The sequence below is a fragment of the Petaurus breviceps genome, unplaced genomic scaffold (assembly GCF_028583685.1).
Source record: "Petaurus breviceps papuanus isolate PSGF00001 unplaced genomic scaffold, PetGlider_PUasm1.0 90879, whole genome shotgun sequence".
In the NCBI taxonomy this organism is placed as follows: domain Eukaryota; kingdom Metazoa; phylum Chordata; class Mammalia; order Diprotodontia; family Petauridae; genus Petaurus; species Petaurus breviceps.
In genome coordinates this window covers 9102043-9122844 of record NW_027187368.1, presented here as the reverse complement: position 1 = coordinate 9122844, position 20802 = coordinate 9102043, and the positions used below count along the sequence as shown (strand labels likewise).

General features: G+C 42.3%; 1 protein-coding gene across 2 annotated transcripts in view; it reads right to left on the bottom strand.

Moving 5' to 3' along the window:
- ASTN2 (astrotactin 2) overlaps positions 1-20802 on the bottom strand; it is a 1158830-nt gene that overhangs the window by 326495 nt on the left and 811533 nt on the right. For both annotated transcript variants that reach the window (XM_069073820.1, XM_069073821.1), the window contains one exon: positions 5857-6122. In XM_069073820.1, the coding sequence (XP_068929921.1) occupies positions 5857-6122 (266 nt within the window). The remainder of the gene's footprint in view (positions 1-5856; positions 6123-20802) is intronic.

Here is a 20802-nt window from a genome sequence, read left to right as displayed (position 1 = left end):
TGTGTGTGTGTGTGTGTGTGTGTGTGTGTGTGTGTGTGTGTGTGTGTTAAGTGACTGAGGCCATATCCAAACTCAGGTCCTCCTGACTCCAGGGCCCATGCTCTACTCACTGCACCACCTAGCCGCCTCTAGGATTGACTCTTCCCAAAGTGGGGCTTCTAGAGCTCCCTGATACAGAGAAGCTGTTAAAAGCCTTGGAGTCAAAATTCCTGTTTACTCTTGTTAAGGCTATGCCCATGATGTAAAATTGGGGTTATGTTTGGAGAGAATGCATACAGAGAAGAGGGAGCTATTTCTCTAAGCTGCAAGGTGCTTTCCATTTCTGTGGTCCCAAAGGCTTCTTTCAGCACCTTTGGGGGAGAGAGGGCAGTAGGACACCAATAACACCAAACTTATAAAGTTTATAGGGTTTGGGGAAGAACCCTAATGAAAGTGTTCTGTCCCTTTCTCTTCCACCCCTAGGCTATCTTAATACAGTCTCTCCTACATAAAGTACAAATTCCTGCTGAGCCAAGCTCTGCAGCTTTAGGGTGTGTGAAGGCCATTTCGCAGGTGGAGGGAGGAGGTTGTGTGCATTAATCAAATTCTCCATTATAAAGATTTCTGTTTTGCTGTGTATTTCTTTTCAGAACCACAGCAGAAAGTATAATTAAAGGCTCTCTTCCAGCTGTTGCTAAAGGAATAACCTTTTCCCATGTGTTCACTGGGATAGACTGTCTAGTGCAAAGCAGCCCATCTCCAAGGCCCATCACAGTGGTTCCAGAGCACGTCTGGGTTCTTCATAGGAGCTGGAGGCAAGGATCTAGGGGCATAAATAGGTAGTGCGCCTCAGCCACCCACGTCAACTCCAGAGACTGTGTGTAAGTCACATCCCCTTTGGGAGAGCCTCTTTTTTTTCTTTCCTCTATAAAATAAGGAGTTGAGCTTAGAGGCTCTCTAGGTCATTTCCAGCTCTGAAATTCTGAAGTTATGCCTTTGATGCACATTATCAGGATAAGAAGGGGGAAAAGCACATGTATTTGATTTTTTTCTTAATCGGCAGAGGGAGGGCAAGTACAATTTAAGTGAGTCCCAAAGCAATAAAGCTTAGGATCTTTGACCTCCCGCAACAGAAGTACTAGGATTGGGGAGATTATAGAATTTCAAGCCAGAACTTAGAAATCATCTAGCCTATCACTCCTTCCTCTTAGAAATGAAAAAAAAAAAGGGTGCAGAATTGGGAAGGGACTTGATCCAGGTGACACAAATGCTCAGAGGTTTCAATCTGGAAAGGTCCTCAGAGACCATCTAATACAACAACAATTAGGACCTTGTCCCTAATTTTACACACCAGTTCACTGAAGCCCACAAAGGTTGAGTGACTTTTCTAAGGTCTCACAGCAACAAAACTGGAATTTGAACCCAAGTCCTCTTACTTGAAATCCATTATTCATTTCACTACATTATTATTACCTCTAATGCTGGCCATGAAACAAGTGATTCCCTGTGGTCTTCTTCAAGGCTGCTGAGAAGGGCCCCTCTCTCCAAAAGTCCCCTTTTACCTGAAATTCATGCTTGAAATTCCACCATTAGGAATACAGCGTTTTGGGTTAATCACTGCCCTCTTTGTGATTCCCTATTGAAAAATGCAATACAAATCTCCTTGGGAGAGGCAATTACCATCAATGAGCTTGTCGTGTCCATTTCATTAAAATATACAGACAGGCATCAGGAGTCACAGAAATTTAGAATCATCAAATGTTAATGCTAAAAAGGACCTTTGAACATAAAATTCCAGAGATGGAAAGAATCAAATGAATGAGCCTAGCATTCTCATTTTACAGTTGAAAAAAACCAAGGTCCATAAAGTGACACATTTAAGGTCACATGGTTAAAGAACTTAGCACCTGGAAAGGGAGGAGGCATCAGAAGAGCAGGCATTTTCACCAATTGTCCCCCATGCCTGGAATTTCCTCCCTCCTCATCTCTGTCTTCTGCCTTCCTTGGCCTCCTTCAAAGTCACAGCTAAATCCCACCTTCTACAGGAAGTCCCTTAATGAGAGTGGTTTTCTTCCATTGATTATCTCCAATTTATCCTGAATGTGTCTTGGTCATAAGTAGTTGTTTACATATTGTCTCCCTTATTAGGCTCTAAGCTCCTTGAGGGCAGGGACTCTCTTTTGCTTTTCTTTGCACCCTCCAGCACTTAGCACAGTGCAAGGTCCACAGTAATAAATGATTGTTGACTGACAGAAAGGGGGTATAACATGGAATGGCAAGTGTTCTGGAGACAAACTTTAGATGTCACAATCTATTTTTTTTTTTGCTTTTTGGAGGGCAATTACGGTTAAGCGACTTGTCCGAGGTCACACAGCTAGTTTTTGTGTTAAGTGTCTGAGGCCACATTTGAATTCAGGTCCTCCTGACTCCAGGGCCGGTGCTCTATTCACTGCACCACCTAGCTGCCCCCTAGATGTCACAACCTTACCAACAAAAGGCAAATTTAGCCAGCTTTCAGTAGAATGGTGAAAGAATCAAAGCATAGTACTCCCTATAATCTGCTCTATGGACTTTCCACAACTTTTAACACTAATGATTCAATGAAAAGAGCTCTGAAGTCAGAAGACTTGGGTTCTTCACCTGGCTCTGCTATTTATCACCTGTGTGGCCATGAGTGGCCATGGGGGAATCACTCCTCCTATCTGGGCCCGGGAGAAGTGTGGTCTAGATTTGACGACCTCTTTCTTCCTTCCAACTCTAAGCATTCTGTGATTCTGAGGCAAGAGCAAAGATTAAAATTTTAAATATCATGGGTGTATATTTTTGGTCCAGGCAAGCATCCTAACTTTCCTTAAACCTTATGGCTTATGTTTAACTCTGAGCATCAGTAGGCCCAATTCTAATATCCAGTCCTTTATGGAAGCAAAATGAATCATGTATAGAAGTTAAGAATGGCATTAGAAACGGGTATCAGGAGACCTGGGCTCTACCTTCCCTTCTTATAATTTAGACTAGAGCATGTGACTTAACTTCTCTAGACCTCAGTGTTCTCATCTGGAAAATGAAGAGTTTGATGACTGTACCAAGGAATCACGGGTATCACAGATCTCTAACTGGAAGGAGCATTAAGAGTCCATCTAATCCTCTTCATCTGGAGGAAGAAACCAGAGCCTAGGAAGGTTAAGTGACTGGTATTCAAGGCCACACAGAGAGTACAAGTCAGAGGCAGGATTAAAATCCAGTCCTCTCTTTGCAAAGCTGGTGTCCTTTCCATTGGGCCATTTCTAAAGTATTTATAGCTCCAAATCCTACATTACTATGATGAGATTATTTCTCAGGTTTTTTCTGGCTCTACCAGTCCACGTCTAAGACATTCCTATTTTACTTTCTTCTAAAGAAAGACACAAATCTAAAGATCAGATGGATAGAAGGGAAACCTAGAAATACAAAGGTCACACAAGGGAAAGGAAGATATATAAAGAAAGAGCAGGGTTTTGGGGAGGGGGCTGGAGAAAGTGAGAGTCACAATGTTCTGATTGGTCTTGGGGCTGTCTCCCTATGGCTTAGCCCCTCATGCCTGGTGGTCATATTTCCATTGGCTGGGATTGTTTCCAGACCTGGAGTCGGCCCTGTTCCACCCACAACCACCACAGACTGGCTCATTCTAAATGCCTAATCAATTGCAGGCTCAGCACTAATAAGTGACTCTAAAAAGTTCTGTCATTTTTGGTTCAGGGAAAAGTTGGGGGGGGAGCAGAGGGGAAAGGGAGGAACTGGAGAAACTAAGAAAATCTATACAGGTTCTTAGAAGATTTACTGAAAGGAGAGGAAAGAAGGGAGGGGGACAGGGGATGGGGAGGAGGCAACCCTTCAGGGTGGTTTCCAAAATCTGCCCTTGAAGGCCTAATCTTATTCAAGGGACTAAAACTCCCAAGTACACCTGTAAGGGTAACAGTGACACCCAGTGGCCAGCTAAATTCCCAAGGTGATGATGGTCACTAGTCTCAAAACCTGTCAGAGACCTGGAGATATTCCTTCTAGTATGTGGGCCTTTCCACACATAAACTCTCAAAATCATTTAGAAAAAGTCCTATTGACTTCACTAAGAACAATAGCCCCTGAATATACGAGTAGGACCTGGCCTAACCCTCCATGGACACAAGAACTTCTTTCTTCTGAACAAAGAAAAGGGTATATTAGTCAAGGGGCTGGAGGGAAAGGAGGAGGATGGCTGGTAGGAGACACAGAAATGGGAGGGGCAGGAAGAATCTATGAATCACAAAATGTTAGACCTGGAAAAGACTAGAGAACACTGAATGAGGAACAGTCATTGGATATTAAAGCTGAAAGAGAGTACATCCAGTCTGATCCCCTCATTTTGCAGAGGAAGAAAGTAAGGGAGACGTGACTTGTCTGAGACTACGCAGAAAGTTAATAACATAGCCAGAGCTAGAAGCTACAGCTTCTGACTTTAAATTCAGAGTTCTTGACATTATAATGAGGAGTCAAACATACTACCTAGGATGGAGCTGGCAACACTCCCAAGTAGGGGCCCTAACCAGATGAAAAATGAAACTGGGAAATATTTTATAAATAAACAAAAATACAATGGAACATAGATAATGTTAATATGTGTGTTTTTAAGCCAACACACAGCCCACAGGGACCCTTATGTATGGTTTAGTGTCTCCTATTTCTACTCGAGTTTGACACTGCATTATACGACCACTCTGCCTTGCAATGAGCAGAGACCAGCAGCAGGTGATATGTGGAGACACTGTGAGCAGCCAGGCTTCATAGATATTACTTATATCAAGCCTGAACAACATGTGGCCCCCTCAAAGGCTTTCGGGCAGCCTGTGGAAAAAGTAGGGTTGCCACTGGGCACTCCCCTGTTTGTCACATGAGCCACAGCAACCAACATCATCAGTCTGTCTCTACTCTAACTTACCTGGAGTTTACAAGGTATGCGGTTCTGACTTATATGAAGGTAAGAAGCCAGTAACCTATTTAGGTCCAAGGTATTAATAGCCCTGAAGCATAACACTTAGTGCTAGTAGGGACCCTAGAGATGATTTAGTTCAATTGTCTTGTTTTCCAGAGAAGGAAACTGAGGTCTGGAGAAGTAAAGAAAACTAGGATCCAAAAGCTTATCCTTTGACTACTGTTTTAAACAATAGTAGCGTTAGGGGGTGGAGAGAAAGGAGAGAAACAAGAAGTGAGGAGTGAGAATGGAAAAGAGTAATATCAAGAGAGAAGAGGGGGGGCGGCCAGGTAGCACAGCAAGTAAGAGCACCGGCTCCAGTGTTGAGAAGACCTGGAGATCGAATCCCAGGCTCAGACACTTAGCACCCACCCAGAAACACCTGGCCATGTATCCTTGAGCAAGTTACTTAACCCCAATTGCTTAGGGGTGGCCAGGTGGCTCAGCGAGTAAGAGCACCGGCTCCAGTGTCGGGATGACCTGGATCAAATCTGGGCTCAGATACTCAGCACCACACCCAGAAATAACTGGCCGTGTAACCTTGAGCAAGTTACTTAACCCCGATTGCTTTAAAAAAAAAGAGAGAGAGAGAGAAGAGGGAGGAAAAAAGAGAAAGACAAAAATAAGGAGACAAAAAAGAATTGTATCTGTTATGGGGAGGGGCACAGCAAGAGAGAAGATCAACAACGGACATCGTGGTAGGTTCCTAAGTAGATGCTAACTTTGTCTCAGGGGCAAGAGCTGAGGAATTAAAATGCAGAGGAAAACACCTAACGGGTCCAAATGGTACTGCATGTGTGTGTGCATGTGTGTGTGTATGGACTTGCCTGTGTAAAGGTAGGAGTGGGGAAACGGAACATGACTGTGGATTTCTAGATCTTGGGTGTACTCACCTCCTTGGTGCCATTATCCTGAATCAGGGTGTAAAGAGGGACTACTCGGTTGATCTCCAGTAGCACAGGTGTGGGGCTCAGTTGTTCCTTGCCAGGCCGCCGGCACAGGTGGCAGGTGGATGGGCAGCGGCCTTTTTCCTCACAGCGGATCTCTACCCCTGAGATCAGCTGGTCGTCAGAGAGCATTTGGGCTGTCAAGAGGCCTGAGAGGTAGGTGATGAATGGCATGGATTTAAGCTCCTTCTTGTTGCCTAGCTCTGTTGTTTCTGGTGAGGGGGAAAGAAAGAAAAAAGGGTTGGGTTGAGGGAAAGAGGCAAAAAACAGAGAAAACAGGAAAAGGAGAATTAAAACAACACAGTACATAAATCTCAGGCTAATTAGGTATCAGATTCTACAGGATAGAGGTCAACCTGCCTCCATCTATCTGTTTATGATCTACAGAAAGGGATGAAACTCTTTAACATGGGGTCCAAAGCATTTGCTCTGGAATCATAGGACCCGGGTTCAAATCCTACCTCTGATACTTGCTATTCACATAACTTTGAGCAAGTCACTTAACATCCTTGGGTCTCAGTTTCTGCAAAATGAAAAAGCTGAGGGGCAGCTAGGTAGTGCACTGAATAGAGTACAAGCCCTGAAGTCAGGAGGACCTGAGTTCAAATCTGACCTTAGACACTTGCTACTTAACTAGCTGTGTGACCTTGGGCAAGTCACTTAACCTCAATTGCCTTGCCTTCCCCTCTCCAAAAATAAAAAAAAGAAAAAGAAAAGAAAAAAATGAAGTTGGACAGGTGACTTCTGAGATCCTTTCTGGTTCTAGATCTATTATGCCATGCACTGCTGACATGGGATTACTATCTTGGGTGGGGTTTGGAGAGGTGAAAGAAATTGGCAAATCATGGGCTGGCTAGGAGGCGCAGTGAATAGAGCACTGGCCCTGGTGTCAGGAGGATCTGAGTTCAAATCTAGCCTCAGAGACTTGACATACTTACTAGCCATGTGACTTTGGGCAAGTCAACCCCAATTGCCCTCCAAAAAGCAAAAAAGAAAAAAAGAAATTGGCAAATATTTGTCATGCCTGCATTGGCACCCTCACTCATGCTGCCCTCAGGCAGAAATGTTCTTTGCCCTTCTGCCCACACAGATCTTGCAAACTTTAAAATGATATATTAATGTGAAATATGACAATGACAATAATGATTATTATTGTTATATGTATTGTTATGGTTGTCATTACTCCTGTTCCCAGACCAAACTCAAGTACTATCTTATCCATCAAGCCTTTCCCTGAAGAAGGGCACCAGCAGCTCTCCATCATGAGAAGACTTCTAGAGAAGACTAGATGGCTGCTTGTCAGGAAAGCCGTAGATGACATTCATGATTTACATGGGGGCTGGACTAGGGGACTCTAAATCACTCTCCACATGAGGTTTCTATAATTCTCAGAAGTTAATCTTATTTCTCTTTCTTTCCTGGGAACTCTTGTGTTCCTCCCAATCACAAAACAAACAAATGAACAAACCAGCAACAAAAACCAAAAACAGATCTGGAAGAGCCCTAAGAAGTCAGCTAGCCCTACTGAGTCAGACGGCTGCCTTCTGCCTCTTCTCTATCACCCTCAGTCCTGGCAACATAATAGGAACTTAATCAATACTTGCTGAACTTGGCGGCTTATATGTCATAGTTCGAGCCCCTTTTAAAACACGTGCTCAGGATAAGGATGCATGGCTTTTGTCTTTAGCAGATGATGCTAGCACCAGCATGCCACAGACTTATTGGGGTGTCTTTCCATTCCTCCCCACAAGCTATTACAAAGCAGCAGTCACACTCTAACCTCCTGTTCCTTGGGACTAGTGATAAACATTTGTAGGATGGCTGCAATCATAGTATCCTGGGATTTAGAAAGGGCTGAAACCTGAAAGATATCCAATCAAACCTCTTCTCTCCCTCTATCTTTCCCTCTCTTTCTCCCTTTTCCTCTCCTTATCTTAACAAAAAAAGGAACTGAGGTTCAGAGTAAAAAAATTACTTCTCCAAAGTAACAGAATAAGCAGCAGATCCAAGACTAGAACTCATATCTTTGGACTCCAAATCCACAAATGAAACACACTGCCTCTTTCTACTGTGGACTACCTGATAGATATTCAAATGGATCACCAGAAGATTTTGGAAGGCAACTGTTTCAAAAAGTATCTAAGAGACTCCAATTTGGGACCCTAGCTTTTCTAGTAGGACTGGAAAAGGCTAACTCTTTCTGTCCTAAGGTCTTAAGTTGAGACACTAGAGATCATTAAGTCCAACCCTGTCATTTTGCAGATGGGGAAACTGAGGCTCTGAGCAGTTAAGTGATTTGCCCAGTTAAGTGATTAGTAGGTAGCAGAGTCAGAATTTGAACTCAGGTCCTTTGATAGCAAATCCAGTACTTTACACCCCCTCCAATGTCACACTGCTTCTCCTATATGATTCAGAAGGCTGCCAAGCCTTCACCAAGACCCCTCCTGGGTATCTTGGGTTTCCCCTACATAGTTCATTTGTTCATTCATTCATTCATTCAACAATAATTGAGCACAAGGCATTATGATACAAAACCAAACAAACCAACCCTTGTGTTGAAGAAGTTTGCATTCTAAAGGGAAGATTGAATATGAATTCTGAAAAGTACATTTGTTTACTTTACATATGTTTTGTATTTACTTTTCTGGGCACATGTTTTGTTCCTCCAGTAAAAAATAAACTACTCAAAGGCAGAGTTGAGGGGGAGGGGTTGGTGGGTTTTGTTGGATTTTTTTGTGTTGTTTTTTGCTTTGAACATACTTTACATTTATTTTTTTTGGGGGGGGGTAATAATTAAACAGCCACTAAAATCAGGAAGTAACACCTGAAATCAGCCTTGAAGAGATTTAGGGATTCCAGGAGAAAGAAGCAATGAAAGAATAAAGTCTAGATATAAGCCTTAATAACATCATGGAGGTGTGAGATGGTTATCTGTCCCATACAGGGTACCCCAAGAAGGCTAATTTGGTTAAGTCACAAGAAAAATCTTTGTCCTGTCAAGGTTGCCTCAAATGATACTGCAACGAATGAAGAGGACAGAGGGTCTAGAGTTTGAAGAGACTATTGTAACCATTTAATTCAGTCCCTTCATTTCAAAGGTAAAAATGCCAAGGGCCAGAGAGTTGAAATGTAAAGTGACAAGCAAGGTTAATGAGTGGTGGAGAAGCCTGGCTTAATAGAAAGAACATTGGACTGGACATTTTGGAGATTGGGTTCTAGTATCAACTCTGCTAAACTAGGTAACCTTGTGCAAATGTCTTTCCCTTTCTGGGTCTCAGCTTCCTCATCTCTAAAAAAACCCCAAATAAACAAAAAGAGCTACAAATAGATGATCTCTAACTGTTCATTCTAGGTGGCCCAGTAGGTAGAATGCCAGGTCTGGAATCAGAAAGAACTGAGTTCAAATCTAGCCTCATACACTTATTAGCAATCCTATAACCCTGGGCAAGTCACTTAACCACTGTTTGCCTCAGTTGCCTCAACTGTAAAATAGTGATAAAAATGTAAAGTGCTTAGCATAGTACCTGGCACGTAGTAAGGCACTTAATAAATGCTTTTTCCCCTTTCTTACTTCTTTTCTTCCTTCCTCTAGGTAGTTGATTCCTTCTGATCAACCACCAAATCTCTCTAAAAGGCTAGATGACCTTGACGAGTCCTTCCCACATAAATCCCGTGATTCTATGGCTCATTGTCACCTGTTGAGAAAGGCAGGGAATCCTCTTGACCCTAGTCAAGCTATCCCCAACCCACATGCTTATGGTTCCCCAGTCCAAGGATGGGAGGGGTCATCAAATGTTGTAAAGTGGAAAAACCATCAACAACAACAGCTCTGAGGAGCCCTGAAGATGTGTCATATCTAACTGAACAGCTGTCAAACATTTGTACCAGTGGGGACTTTCCAGAAAACACTTCCCTACAGGAAACAAGCCTATTCCACCCATCTGGGCCATCCTAGGTAAGGCAGACTCACTCAACCTGTCAGAAATCCTGGGTGCTTTGTAGGTAAAAGATAGGCTTGCCAAGGACACCCTTCCTTTCAACCCTCCCGCCCATGGCATAGGCAGTCCAAAATGATGTCTGGAGCCAAGAACTCCTTCTCATCCTTTAGAGTCTGTGAAGCTCCCCTCAGTGGCCTGGGGCTCTTAGGCCCAAGTTAGAGAAGAAGGAAGAGCTGCCTCATGCCCACAGCCTGTAGTGACATGCAGCAGATCTGGCAACATACTCTCCAATTAGAAATACAAATAAACGCAGTATTCATTCATTATTCTCTGGGCCCCTGCGGGCCTAGGATGGGGGCTCCACCTTCTCTGTCTGGCTGTCAGCAAATGCTTATGTGCACTGGATCAAAGACTCCAGAGGAAGACCGAGTGGATTCCAACTAACCAATCTTTCAGTGGGATTAAAGCAGGGTAGTTACTAAGATAAACAAAACAAGACTGAGAAGGAGGCATCTCAGCAGCTGGGGAGACAGCCATGTATACAGACATGCAAAAAGAAATTTGGAACTGGTTACCAGAGAGATTAGGCTCTTGAAAGGTGGCTCCAAGCAATTTCAAGCCTTGCAAAAGAACTCTGGAAAAAGAGCCGAGCTTGGCTGCTCAAGAGCAAAAAGGCAGGAGGGGAACTATGAACATATGAGGACAGGAAGGGGCCTTAACAGCATAGCCCATAGAATGTCAGAGGTGGGAAGGAACTTTAGCACACAGAATTTTGAAATATGGATCATTAAACAGAATGTCAAAGCTTCAGAGACCTTCAGAACACAGAACATTATTAGCCAGAAGACGCTATAGAATATAGAATGTTAAAACACAGAAGAAAGAATGTTAGAGCCAGAAGAAATGTTAGATCATAAAATGTTGGACCATAGAATGTTAAAGCTGGGAAGAATCTTGAAGATACCTAGTCTAATCTCCTAATTTTGTAGATTTGCAAAAAAAAAAAAAAAAAAGCCCATAGAAGGGAAGTGACTCATTCAAGACCACACAGTTGGTTACAAATCTGGGTCAAAAGCCCAGGTCTACTATTTCTAAGTTAAGTTCCAGAGGCAGGCCAGCAACTGCCTCTATATGACAGTGTCTGACTTAAAGAAATGTATAGTTTCTTTCTACAAATACACAAGTATAAATACTTGCTGAGTGCCTAATACGTGCTGGATTTCATGTAGTCATTGCAAAAGACAAAGAAGAATAATGTCTTCACATGGCTCAAGTATAACTATGGTCTTTGTCCTTAATAATATAATTGCTGAGAGATTAATGTATATGAATCAACAACAAACATGCCAAGAGAATATATAATTAAGATTTAAGTTTTCTGCCACTGTTCAGAGGATATCAGTGTCAGTATACAATTATTATTTCATTTGATCCTCACAATCCTGCTAGGGAGGTGCTATTATTATCCCTTATATAGGGATAGGTAGAAAAAATGAGACAAAAGGAGGTGATGTGACTTGTCCAGGATCATATAGGTAGGAAGAGTCTGAGTTTGGATTTTAAGTCAGGTCTTTCAGACTTCAGGCCTGATGTTCTCTCCATTGCTTGGGGGTGGGGTGGGGCCGGGCAAGGAGGGGTGGAATCACCTGGTCGAAAGAAACTTAGAGATTCTAGATATCTGATTTGAACTCTCCATTTGAATTGAATTCAAATCCTACTTTAGCTAGGCTTGTCTTCAAATGAGACACATACATTCAAATGAGTCAGCTGGTGTGTCTCTTCTTGAAGATTTTCCCATTTGGTAGGAACAAGATGTTCTGCTCTGTTGCCATAGTCTTCAAGAACATATAGTCATCTCTTCCCCAAAATGAAATATAAGCGGTAGAGCTCAATGGAGTAATATCAACAATAGCTCGGAGCAAAGACACCTCCCGAGTACTGGGGTTAAAGAGGGGTTGGGTGAATTTTACTAAGGTATTCTTCCCACTAGAAAGCTGTGTAGAGAAATATTCCAGACTCACATGGTGAGAACTGGAAATCAGCCATTATATATATATTTTTTTCCTCTTGGGGAAGTTACCCTTTTTCAAATCAACTGGGACCCAGTAGAGGAACAGAATGAAATAGGGGTCTGACAAAAAGAAATTTGGATGGTGAAACTGCTTCTCTTCCCATTACAAACCCCCATGATCAAACCAAACAATTCTTGCTCAGCTTACTGTATTCCAGTAATGAAAAACTGAGGAGAACGACTTTTCATTCTATACCTTGGAGTACTAATAAAGTGCCTCCCCCATGCACCTTGCAAGAAGCATATAAATTAAACCTGGAAGGAATGTGACATAGCAAAGTGGTCCGTTCTTTGAAGGAACTGATTTTCTTACATTCTCCCCCCCTCAAAAAAATGTACCCCTTGAGTTAAAATACAACCCTTCACTTGGAAAAAAAGACCAGGTCATAGATCTTTGCCAGTCAGTCACTATCCAATAAATCCTCTGCTTCCACCATCCATCACTCCAACAAGTGGGAGAGATAATCCACCTGCTTGGGGGCAGGAGTTAAGCCCAGGGCTGCTGAGCCGATCTCAGAAAGGCAGCATAGATCACACAGCTGGTGAACAGAGCTCAAGGCCTGGCTTTGCCAAGATGCTGCTCTGACTGACAAGAGAATGTGGGTGTGACAGGGTTCTTCACAGCAGGCAACAGAGAAGCCAGTGGAAAAGCATAGAAGCATGCCTACTTCCACCACCCCCACCACCACTCTCACCCCTTGAAGCTGGGGCAGAAGATTCTGAGGAGAAAAGACAGAACAGTGTCTTTTCTATATAATTTCTATAAATAAAAAACAGAATAGTGATTTCTGTATATTCCAAACAATATCAAGGAGTCAAAATCTCTAATGAATTCCAATGGCACAAAAAACTGTGAACCACATATTCTAATATCTGATTGTATATTATCTTCTACTATTCTCTTAGAGTTCCAAATGCTAACCTTGGAGCCATAGGTCCTTACAATAGTAGTAGTTTATTTGTAACAGGCATGGGGTATGCTCAGTTCTGCCCTTCCCAGTGGAAAATACAGAGCATGTGAAGAGATATTCCCTTTCTGGTTCCAGTCAGCCATGTCGAACACAGAGATCCTATTTCTGGCCATATGTGTTTCAGGACCTTATACTGTTTGATGATGAAGAATCCTCTAAACTGGCATCTGAACAAGCAGAATTGATGACTCAGGAGCTTGTAATGGAATTAATGAAGAATTCTATAGTTGGCTATTGATAAAGAACTTAGTGACCACACAGAAGAGATGACCTGGAACTCGCTTTTCCCTCTTCCTTCTGGCTGTGGAAGAGTGAGGACTGCTTTGAGCTTTGTACAGAACTGGGTGGGGAAAGGAGTGACTTCCCTGTATCCCCCCGCCCCAGACACTATGTGTGCATGAGCACAGTGCCACCTCTCTCACTTTGTGTTTGTTCTTTCCTGATCTTAGGCAAGCAAATATCCCAAGATAGAATTGTCTAGGAAGAGACCCTGTGAATTCTGAAGGGTCTAGAGGTCTGTATCAACACTGATGGTAGCAGAGACCACTGAAGCAGTAGTGACTGATGATAGTATAATGCCTACCTCAGTCGTACAAAGACACACCCAATATAGATGAATAAAGAAATTCATCCAAAGGCAGTAAAATCTTTAGGGAATGTAACCCTTCAGAGAGGAGAGAAATGGCAGCTATAGACATAAGAAAGACATAAAAGCTTGGAGACCAGTAGAGAATTATACTTAAGGAGAACTTTGTGTGAATTACAAAAGACTTCAGCCACCAGGAATCATGACTTGCACCTCTGCCACTTGTGTATTCTATATGCGCATGCCAAACTACCATTGTACTCCAAGTGTGAGCCCACTCTTCTCATGGGCACTATCTATATTTGGAGAAAAACCGCACTCAAGGGGTTTTCTGGGTGGGAGGTTTTGGTCTTGCTATATCTCTTTACCTTTTCTAAAAGCTAACTGAGGCCACAGGCTGATTATTGATAGGGAGAAGTGTGGGGGCTCAGAAGTTACATGTTAGAAGGATGGTCCCTCCGGGTTACCCCTAAATCCCTGAGTGACAATAGTTGCTACCCCTCTTGTGACCCAACCTTTGAGTACAACTGGTGAGTTGGGGATCACAGTTTCATAGATTTAGAGTGGGCAGGAAAGTAGTAACTGAAGTGGTTATCTATATGGCTTTACAGCTTACACATTGCTTTCCACACAATAATCCTATAAGCACAGGAATGCAAGAGTGGTGGGAGTGTATGCTAGCACACTCCAGGGTACGTAGAGCCCAATATCCCCAGCCCAAGCTTTGTGCACTCCTGTGCCTGCAAGGTGGGCATCTAGGTGGCACAGAGGATAGAACACCAGGCCTGGAGTCAAAAAGATTCATCTTCTTGAGTTCAAATCCAGCCTCAGATACTCAACAGCTATGTGACCCTGGTCAAGTCACTAAACCCTGTCTGCCTCAGTATCTTCAACATGGAGAAGGGAAAAGAAAACTACTCCAGTATCTTTACCAAGAAAACCCCAAATGCGGACACAAAGAGTTTGATGTTGACTGAAACGACTGAACAACAATAAAACAGTATGTCTGTAAGGCAAGTTACATTAGTCTTAATATTCTGAATTCTACAAATTATTAAATTAAGGTTCATGGAGTAGAAATGGCTTGACCAAAGACATTCAGCTAGTAAGTGACAGAACCTTACAGACCCCAAAATCAATGTTCTTTCCACTGAACCAAAGGGATCATATTTCTTTCCCTCTTTTCCCCAACAGTAGCAGCATAACCCTGGGAATCTGCACACATTATATAAATACTTGCTAATTGATGCCACTTGGTATCGATAAGAATTCAGCTGAGTGACTATCAGTAAGTACAATTTGCTGCTCTGCTTTCAACCTGGATATAACAACAATCATGTGACTTGTGGGAGCTGATGAGAGGAGACTCTGATGCCATTCATCTCCACATACATTCCTATTACTCTGCTGCCTCCAACTTATACCTGCTATACTGTGCTTTCAGAGGGATAACAGGGAGACAGAAGGCATCAGAAGGTAGGTAAGAAAGGGGAGGTGGGAAGGGCCATTTTCATATTAGCCTTCTGTTTACCCTTCAGTTGTGAAGGCTACTTAGGTTCATGTACATCTGTATGACTTGCCTAGATCTGTTGCCATGTGTTCCTGGCTGAGCTAGAGGGAAAGACTTGAGAAATTCACAAAAGACTTTTGACATCCAAATAGGATTTTATTTACTACTAGATACTAATGACAGATAATCATACTCCTAAATGAAAGAATTAGCTTACTTAATTGAAGGACAAACAGAAGGCTAATTGTCAATTCACTAATTGTGTTGACCCCCTTTTAGATACTGATACAAGGACACTGGAAGGAACAGTTGAAAACAAGAATATCTTTAGCTGACCCAGAGTAAAATGTGCAGCTTTTGGAATTCTTTTCTTCACACATCCCTTCTTTCTCTTAGCCCAGTTTCCAAATGGGACAACCATGTCTGGTTTCAAGTCCAATTCAATTCTGAAGACACTACAATCCATTTATTTGAGTCTGAGCAACTCAAAAACTCTTTTTCTCCCTCCCAGATTCCCACTGGGTAATATCTGTTGCCACAAATGCTCAACTGAAATGACAAGTTCTTATTGGGAAAAGGCCAGTGCTTTCCTGCAGGAGGTGATGGTATCTTTTTCCTCAACCAGAAAACAAAGCAAAGGAATCAGAGCCAGGGCCAAGCCAGCTCAGTTGTTTGCTAAATATTCAGTAACAGATCAAGGCACTGACTTGCTGGTTATTTGGGTTCACTTATGCAATCAACTAAAACTCTGAGCATTTTAAGACCCCATAGGGACAAATGGGTGGCTCAAATTAGAAATGTTAAAGGAAGGAGAAAGAGGTGAGATTTTGTATTATAAATAATTGTCTTTATTACAGCTATGCCCCACAGGAATTACTGAACTGAGATGATTTCTTAGATGGTATTATTAATGTTTGCCTTTGGACGAGTGTTATTACTTCGGGTCTGAGTCAGCATCCCATGGCAATTGTCCTCAGTGATGGGGAATGTTGCCCACTTGAACATCAAAGAGGTCCCATCAGTGAGCAGGCTTGAGTCCACCCTCTTACAGTTGGAGTCCAGAAGTTCATCCCCTACTTAAAACACTGCCTTATTATTTCCCAGGCTTAAGGCTTATGGTGGCTCCTTAATTGCCTGCCACAGTGTGTCAGGATTACAAAAGTCTAGAATAAAGTCCTACCTCTGCCACTTACCGGCTGAATGAGCCGAAGCAACTCATTTCCCTCCTTTGGGTCTCAGTTTTTTCATACATAAAATGGGAATTAGAGAATCTATGATGTCCCACTCCCCCCAAAAAGTGCTATGAAGATTAAGTTAAATAGTGTACAAATTCTTCATCAGTTATAAAGTACTCTTCAAATGCAAGGCATTTATAGTGATGGTGATAACTTTAATAATAATAGCATATTCCTTTATTCCCATTGTGTCTTTTTTATCATTGGAGGATGCTTAAGGCAATAATCAAGAACATAACCCCAACTTTAACTAAAGTTCAACCTTCAAGAGTGCCTATGACATCTGGGCAGCATATGAAAGAAATTAAGAATCATATTACTAGAAGGAACCTTACAAAGATTGCCTAATGCCTTCATCTTATAGATGGGGAGACTAAGGCCCAGAGAAGTTAATTGACTTGTTTGATGTAATACAACTAGAATGTGACTCCAAAACCCATTGCATATACCATTACACCACACTGTCTCCCCTACTGTATCTAGAGTAATACAAGGAAGGGTGGCCTAAGAAAGGGCCCTCTTGGGAATGTTACTGGAAGATAACATCTACCTGGTCTTAAAGATTTTGTTTGAGGAAGGACTATCCTATGTCTATTATTTTGTACATTGGGTACAAAACTCACTGGGCTCAGCATGCCGCCATCACAAGAAGAAGAGATGAGGTGGAATTGAGACCAAAAGTGAAGGAGAACTTTAGGAGTCATAGAACTGAAGTGTCAGGAAAGACCTCCAATGTTGTAGTATTCACCCTCAGCCCTCCCATCTATAGAATCTTTTCTCTGTATGCACAGATCTTGTCCTGACACTCTACTCAAAAGTCTTCATGGGATCCATGCTGCTTCCCAAGTTAAGTTCAATATGCTCTTGATGTACCCTTGACTATCAAATACCCACAATCTGTCATTTCTCAGTCATACTGGCCTTCCTTCATACAGCTCCCTTCTATGTACACTGCACTGTTGTCAAGCTGGACTTTTCTCTGCTCCCCAATCATATCATGTTCTTTTAAGCCAACTTACCTTTGCTTACTTTTTTTCTCCCTTGAGTGAAATGTCCTCTAACCTCCTTGTCACTTATTAAATACTTTTCCATCCTTTAAAGTGCACATCAGATATCATCTCCATGAAGCATTCCCTGATCTTTTCGGCTGGTATAGATCTTTCCTCTCAGATTACATGCAATGCTTTGCGTCTCCTTAAAATACCAATCATGTAATGTTGCCTACCATAATTCTGTTTGTATCTTGGCCTCCTGATGACTTATACTATATGATAGCACATAATCTGTCTTGCCTAAATTTTATATTATGTCTATCATGCAGCATAGTGTTCCCTGTAATATAGTGGGAACATTATAAATGCCTGCTTAATGAATAATTTGCCATGATCATAGAGGAAAACAGAGTCAAAATGGAAAGTGGGCCAAAAGCAAAGGAGGTATCATAGGACTGCAGGGCAGGTGGGGAACTCCTGTCATGCAACTGTTATCTGTGTCCTTATCCTACCCCCCTTACAAGACTATCCCATTCTTGTGATCCTCTCAACAGATCTGTCAAGCTGGTACCACGAATATTCACATCTCACTTTATAAATGAGGAAACCAAGGCCCAGAAAGGTTAAATGACTTGCCCATTGTCAAACAGCTGGTAAAGGTTGAAAACGGTATTTCAACCCAGGTCTCTCCTAACTTTAAGTCCAGCATTCTTTCCCCTAGACCACACTGCCTCCTGAAGGTAGGGAACTACATATCTTTGTCCTGTATACTCGCACACAGTGCTCACCCCTACCCCTGCCTCCAACTTTAGCATAGTCCCTACAACATAGTATCTTATCGGTGAGAGAACTTGCTATCAAAGCTATGCTGCAACTTAAAGTCATAAAGACTTGCCCAGGATAACTGAAAGGTTAATAATTTCCTAGTATCACATAAGCAGTATATGTTAGAAGCAAAACTTGACTCTGGATCTTCCTGACTCTAAGACTGTCTCTCTAAATATAGTGTTATATACTTTAAGCAAATACTTGTTGAATCCAATTTCCATGTTCCACTAGTAAAACTAGTTGTATGGTCTTAGGCAGATCATTTTCCCTTTCGGAGGCCTTACTTACTTTTCTCTTCCATACAATGAGTTGATTGGTCTACAGAGACCTTCAAAGGATGGTAGAAATGATCTGGGCTCCTGGATTTCTACCTAGTAACAATGTCAGTTGAGTATTAACTTGGGGGCAGGGGAGGGCAGTCTGTAAGGCCCACAAGGATAAAACTATTTTCAACATGATACTTACATTTGAATTTCTAATATAGCAAAATATCAATAGAAATAACTCATAAGCCAAAGCTCTTTGGGGTCCTTGATAACTTTTAAAAATGTAAAGGGGTCCTGAGCCCAAAAAGTTTGAGAACCACAGGTCTACATGATCTGAGAGCTCCCTTTGGAATATGAGAGCTAAAGGGTCCTCAGAAGCCATCTGGTCTAACTCTCATTTAATAGAGAAGGAAATTGAAGCCCGAAGAGATTTAGTGACTTGCCCAATGTGACCTCTAGTATGCAGCAGAGCTAAAATCCCAAGTCAGATCTTCCAACTCTCAATTCAGGACTCTTTCTACCCCACTGTGAGGTATCTTATAGGCAAATACATGATCTCCAAGGTGATCTCCAAGGTGCTTTAGGGCTAGCTATAAAGTCCTAGGAGCCTACGAAATTATTCTCCCATATTTAGGCAGGTCTCTCCTAACACATTTTAGTCACAATGTGTTTCTACTCAATTCTTAAAAATCCATAGCACCCCTTACCAACCTCTCTGGTACTAGAATCCATATTGGCACAGTGCTAAAAGTATAGTGTTTTAAAGTGAGAAGGGACGTAAGGAATAGTCTAGCCCAGTTCTCTCATTTTACAGAGAAAGAAACTAAGGCTCAGGGAAGAACAGAAACTTTCCTAGTGTAGTGGTGGAGCTTGGAACAGAACTCAGATCTCCTGACTCTCAATACTATTTCATGAAACTTGAACTCACCTCTCCTTGTCCAAAGGCATTTTCTAAAACTTTCTATAAAGACAGTTAAGCCCTGGGGGCATATCCTATCCTTTGGAGGTAGGTTTTTAATTGTAGGGAGAAAGAAAAATGATCTGGGCTCTTGGATTTCTACCTAGTAACAATGTCAGTTGAGTATTAACTTGAGTGATTTTGTAGAGGTTTTCTCTGCCTGAAGAGGACGCTATATCTGCGAAAACTAGGTAAAATGGTAGGTAATCAGTCCCTACACAGAGATATGCCATCAAAGATATAACATCCCAGGCTGGGGCGGGGACCAGGGCGATAGGATGTCTGGCTCTACTGGGGTATGATGGAGAGAAGGCAGTTGGTGATCAGCTGCTGCCCTCTAGTGTCTTTTCAAGGTGATGGCTCTTGGGAAAAGTTTGTCTATTCTTAATCAGTGCGATCTTAAGAGACCCTGCAAGAGGGCCAAAGAGCAGTAATTTAGGCCCTCCAGGCTTAGAGTGAATTTCAGTGGTAACTGTTTCTCTTTGGAACAGAAACCCTGAGGGTCTTCCCCTCCCAGCTTGAGTTTCTTTTTCTTTTTTTCTAATTAAAGGGGCCAGCCTTTGACTCATTTTTTAAGAGACCTACTCACTGAATGGTCGTGTTCCCTCACTCTAAGTACAAAAGGCCTTAGCCTAAAGGCCAGAGTGTCCCACTGTATCCTGGGTCATCTCCAGTCATCCTGATGAATATCTGGTCACTGGACCCAGATGGCTCTGGAGGAGAAAGTGAGGCTGGTGACCTTGCACAGCCTTCCCTCCCTCAAATCAAAGTCAACTGCAAGTCATGTCATCATTTCCCTGATGCCATGGTCCTCTTTGAAAAGGAATGACAAACACAACCTGAAGCAAAGGACAGGTAGTACTGTTTGGACAAGTTAAGACAGCTTGACAATACTAAGGTTGAAAGGAATCTCCAACATAAGTCATGAAATCACAGGAAGCCTTTATGTTAGGATTGTGGAAATAGTAGGGCACTAACTAGACTTGGAGTTACAACGACCTGGGTTCAAATCGTGTCTTTTTTGTTTAGTCATTTTCATTACTGTCTGACTCTTCGTGACCCCATTTGCGGTTTTCTTGGTAAAGATACCTCAGTGGTTTGCCATTTCCTTCTTCAGTTCATTTTATAGATGAGGAAACTGAGGCAAACAGGGTGAAGTGACTTGGGTCACAGCAGGTGTCTGAGGTCAGATTTGAACTCTGGAAGATGTCTTCCTACCTTAGAATATTAATAACTGAGAATCTGGGCAAATATTTCTATGCCTCAATTTTCTCATCTGTAAAATGAGGGGATTGAAATCAATCTTGCCCAGGGTCCCTTCCAGCTCAAAACCTAGGATCCTTTTTCATAGACTCAGATGGGCTCTAACACATGGACCGTAATCAAGGCGTTGACACTCATTACCCTTGAGAAAGTCTTACCACTGTGAGCCTCCATTGCTTCATTAATTAAAATTAAGAAGTGAAGAGGAAGAAGCATTGTGCACTGGTTCTGGAACCAGCAGACTAGGCTTCAAATTTTAACTCTGATCTTTATT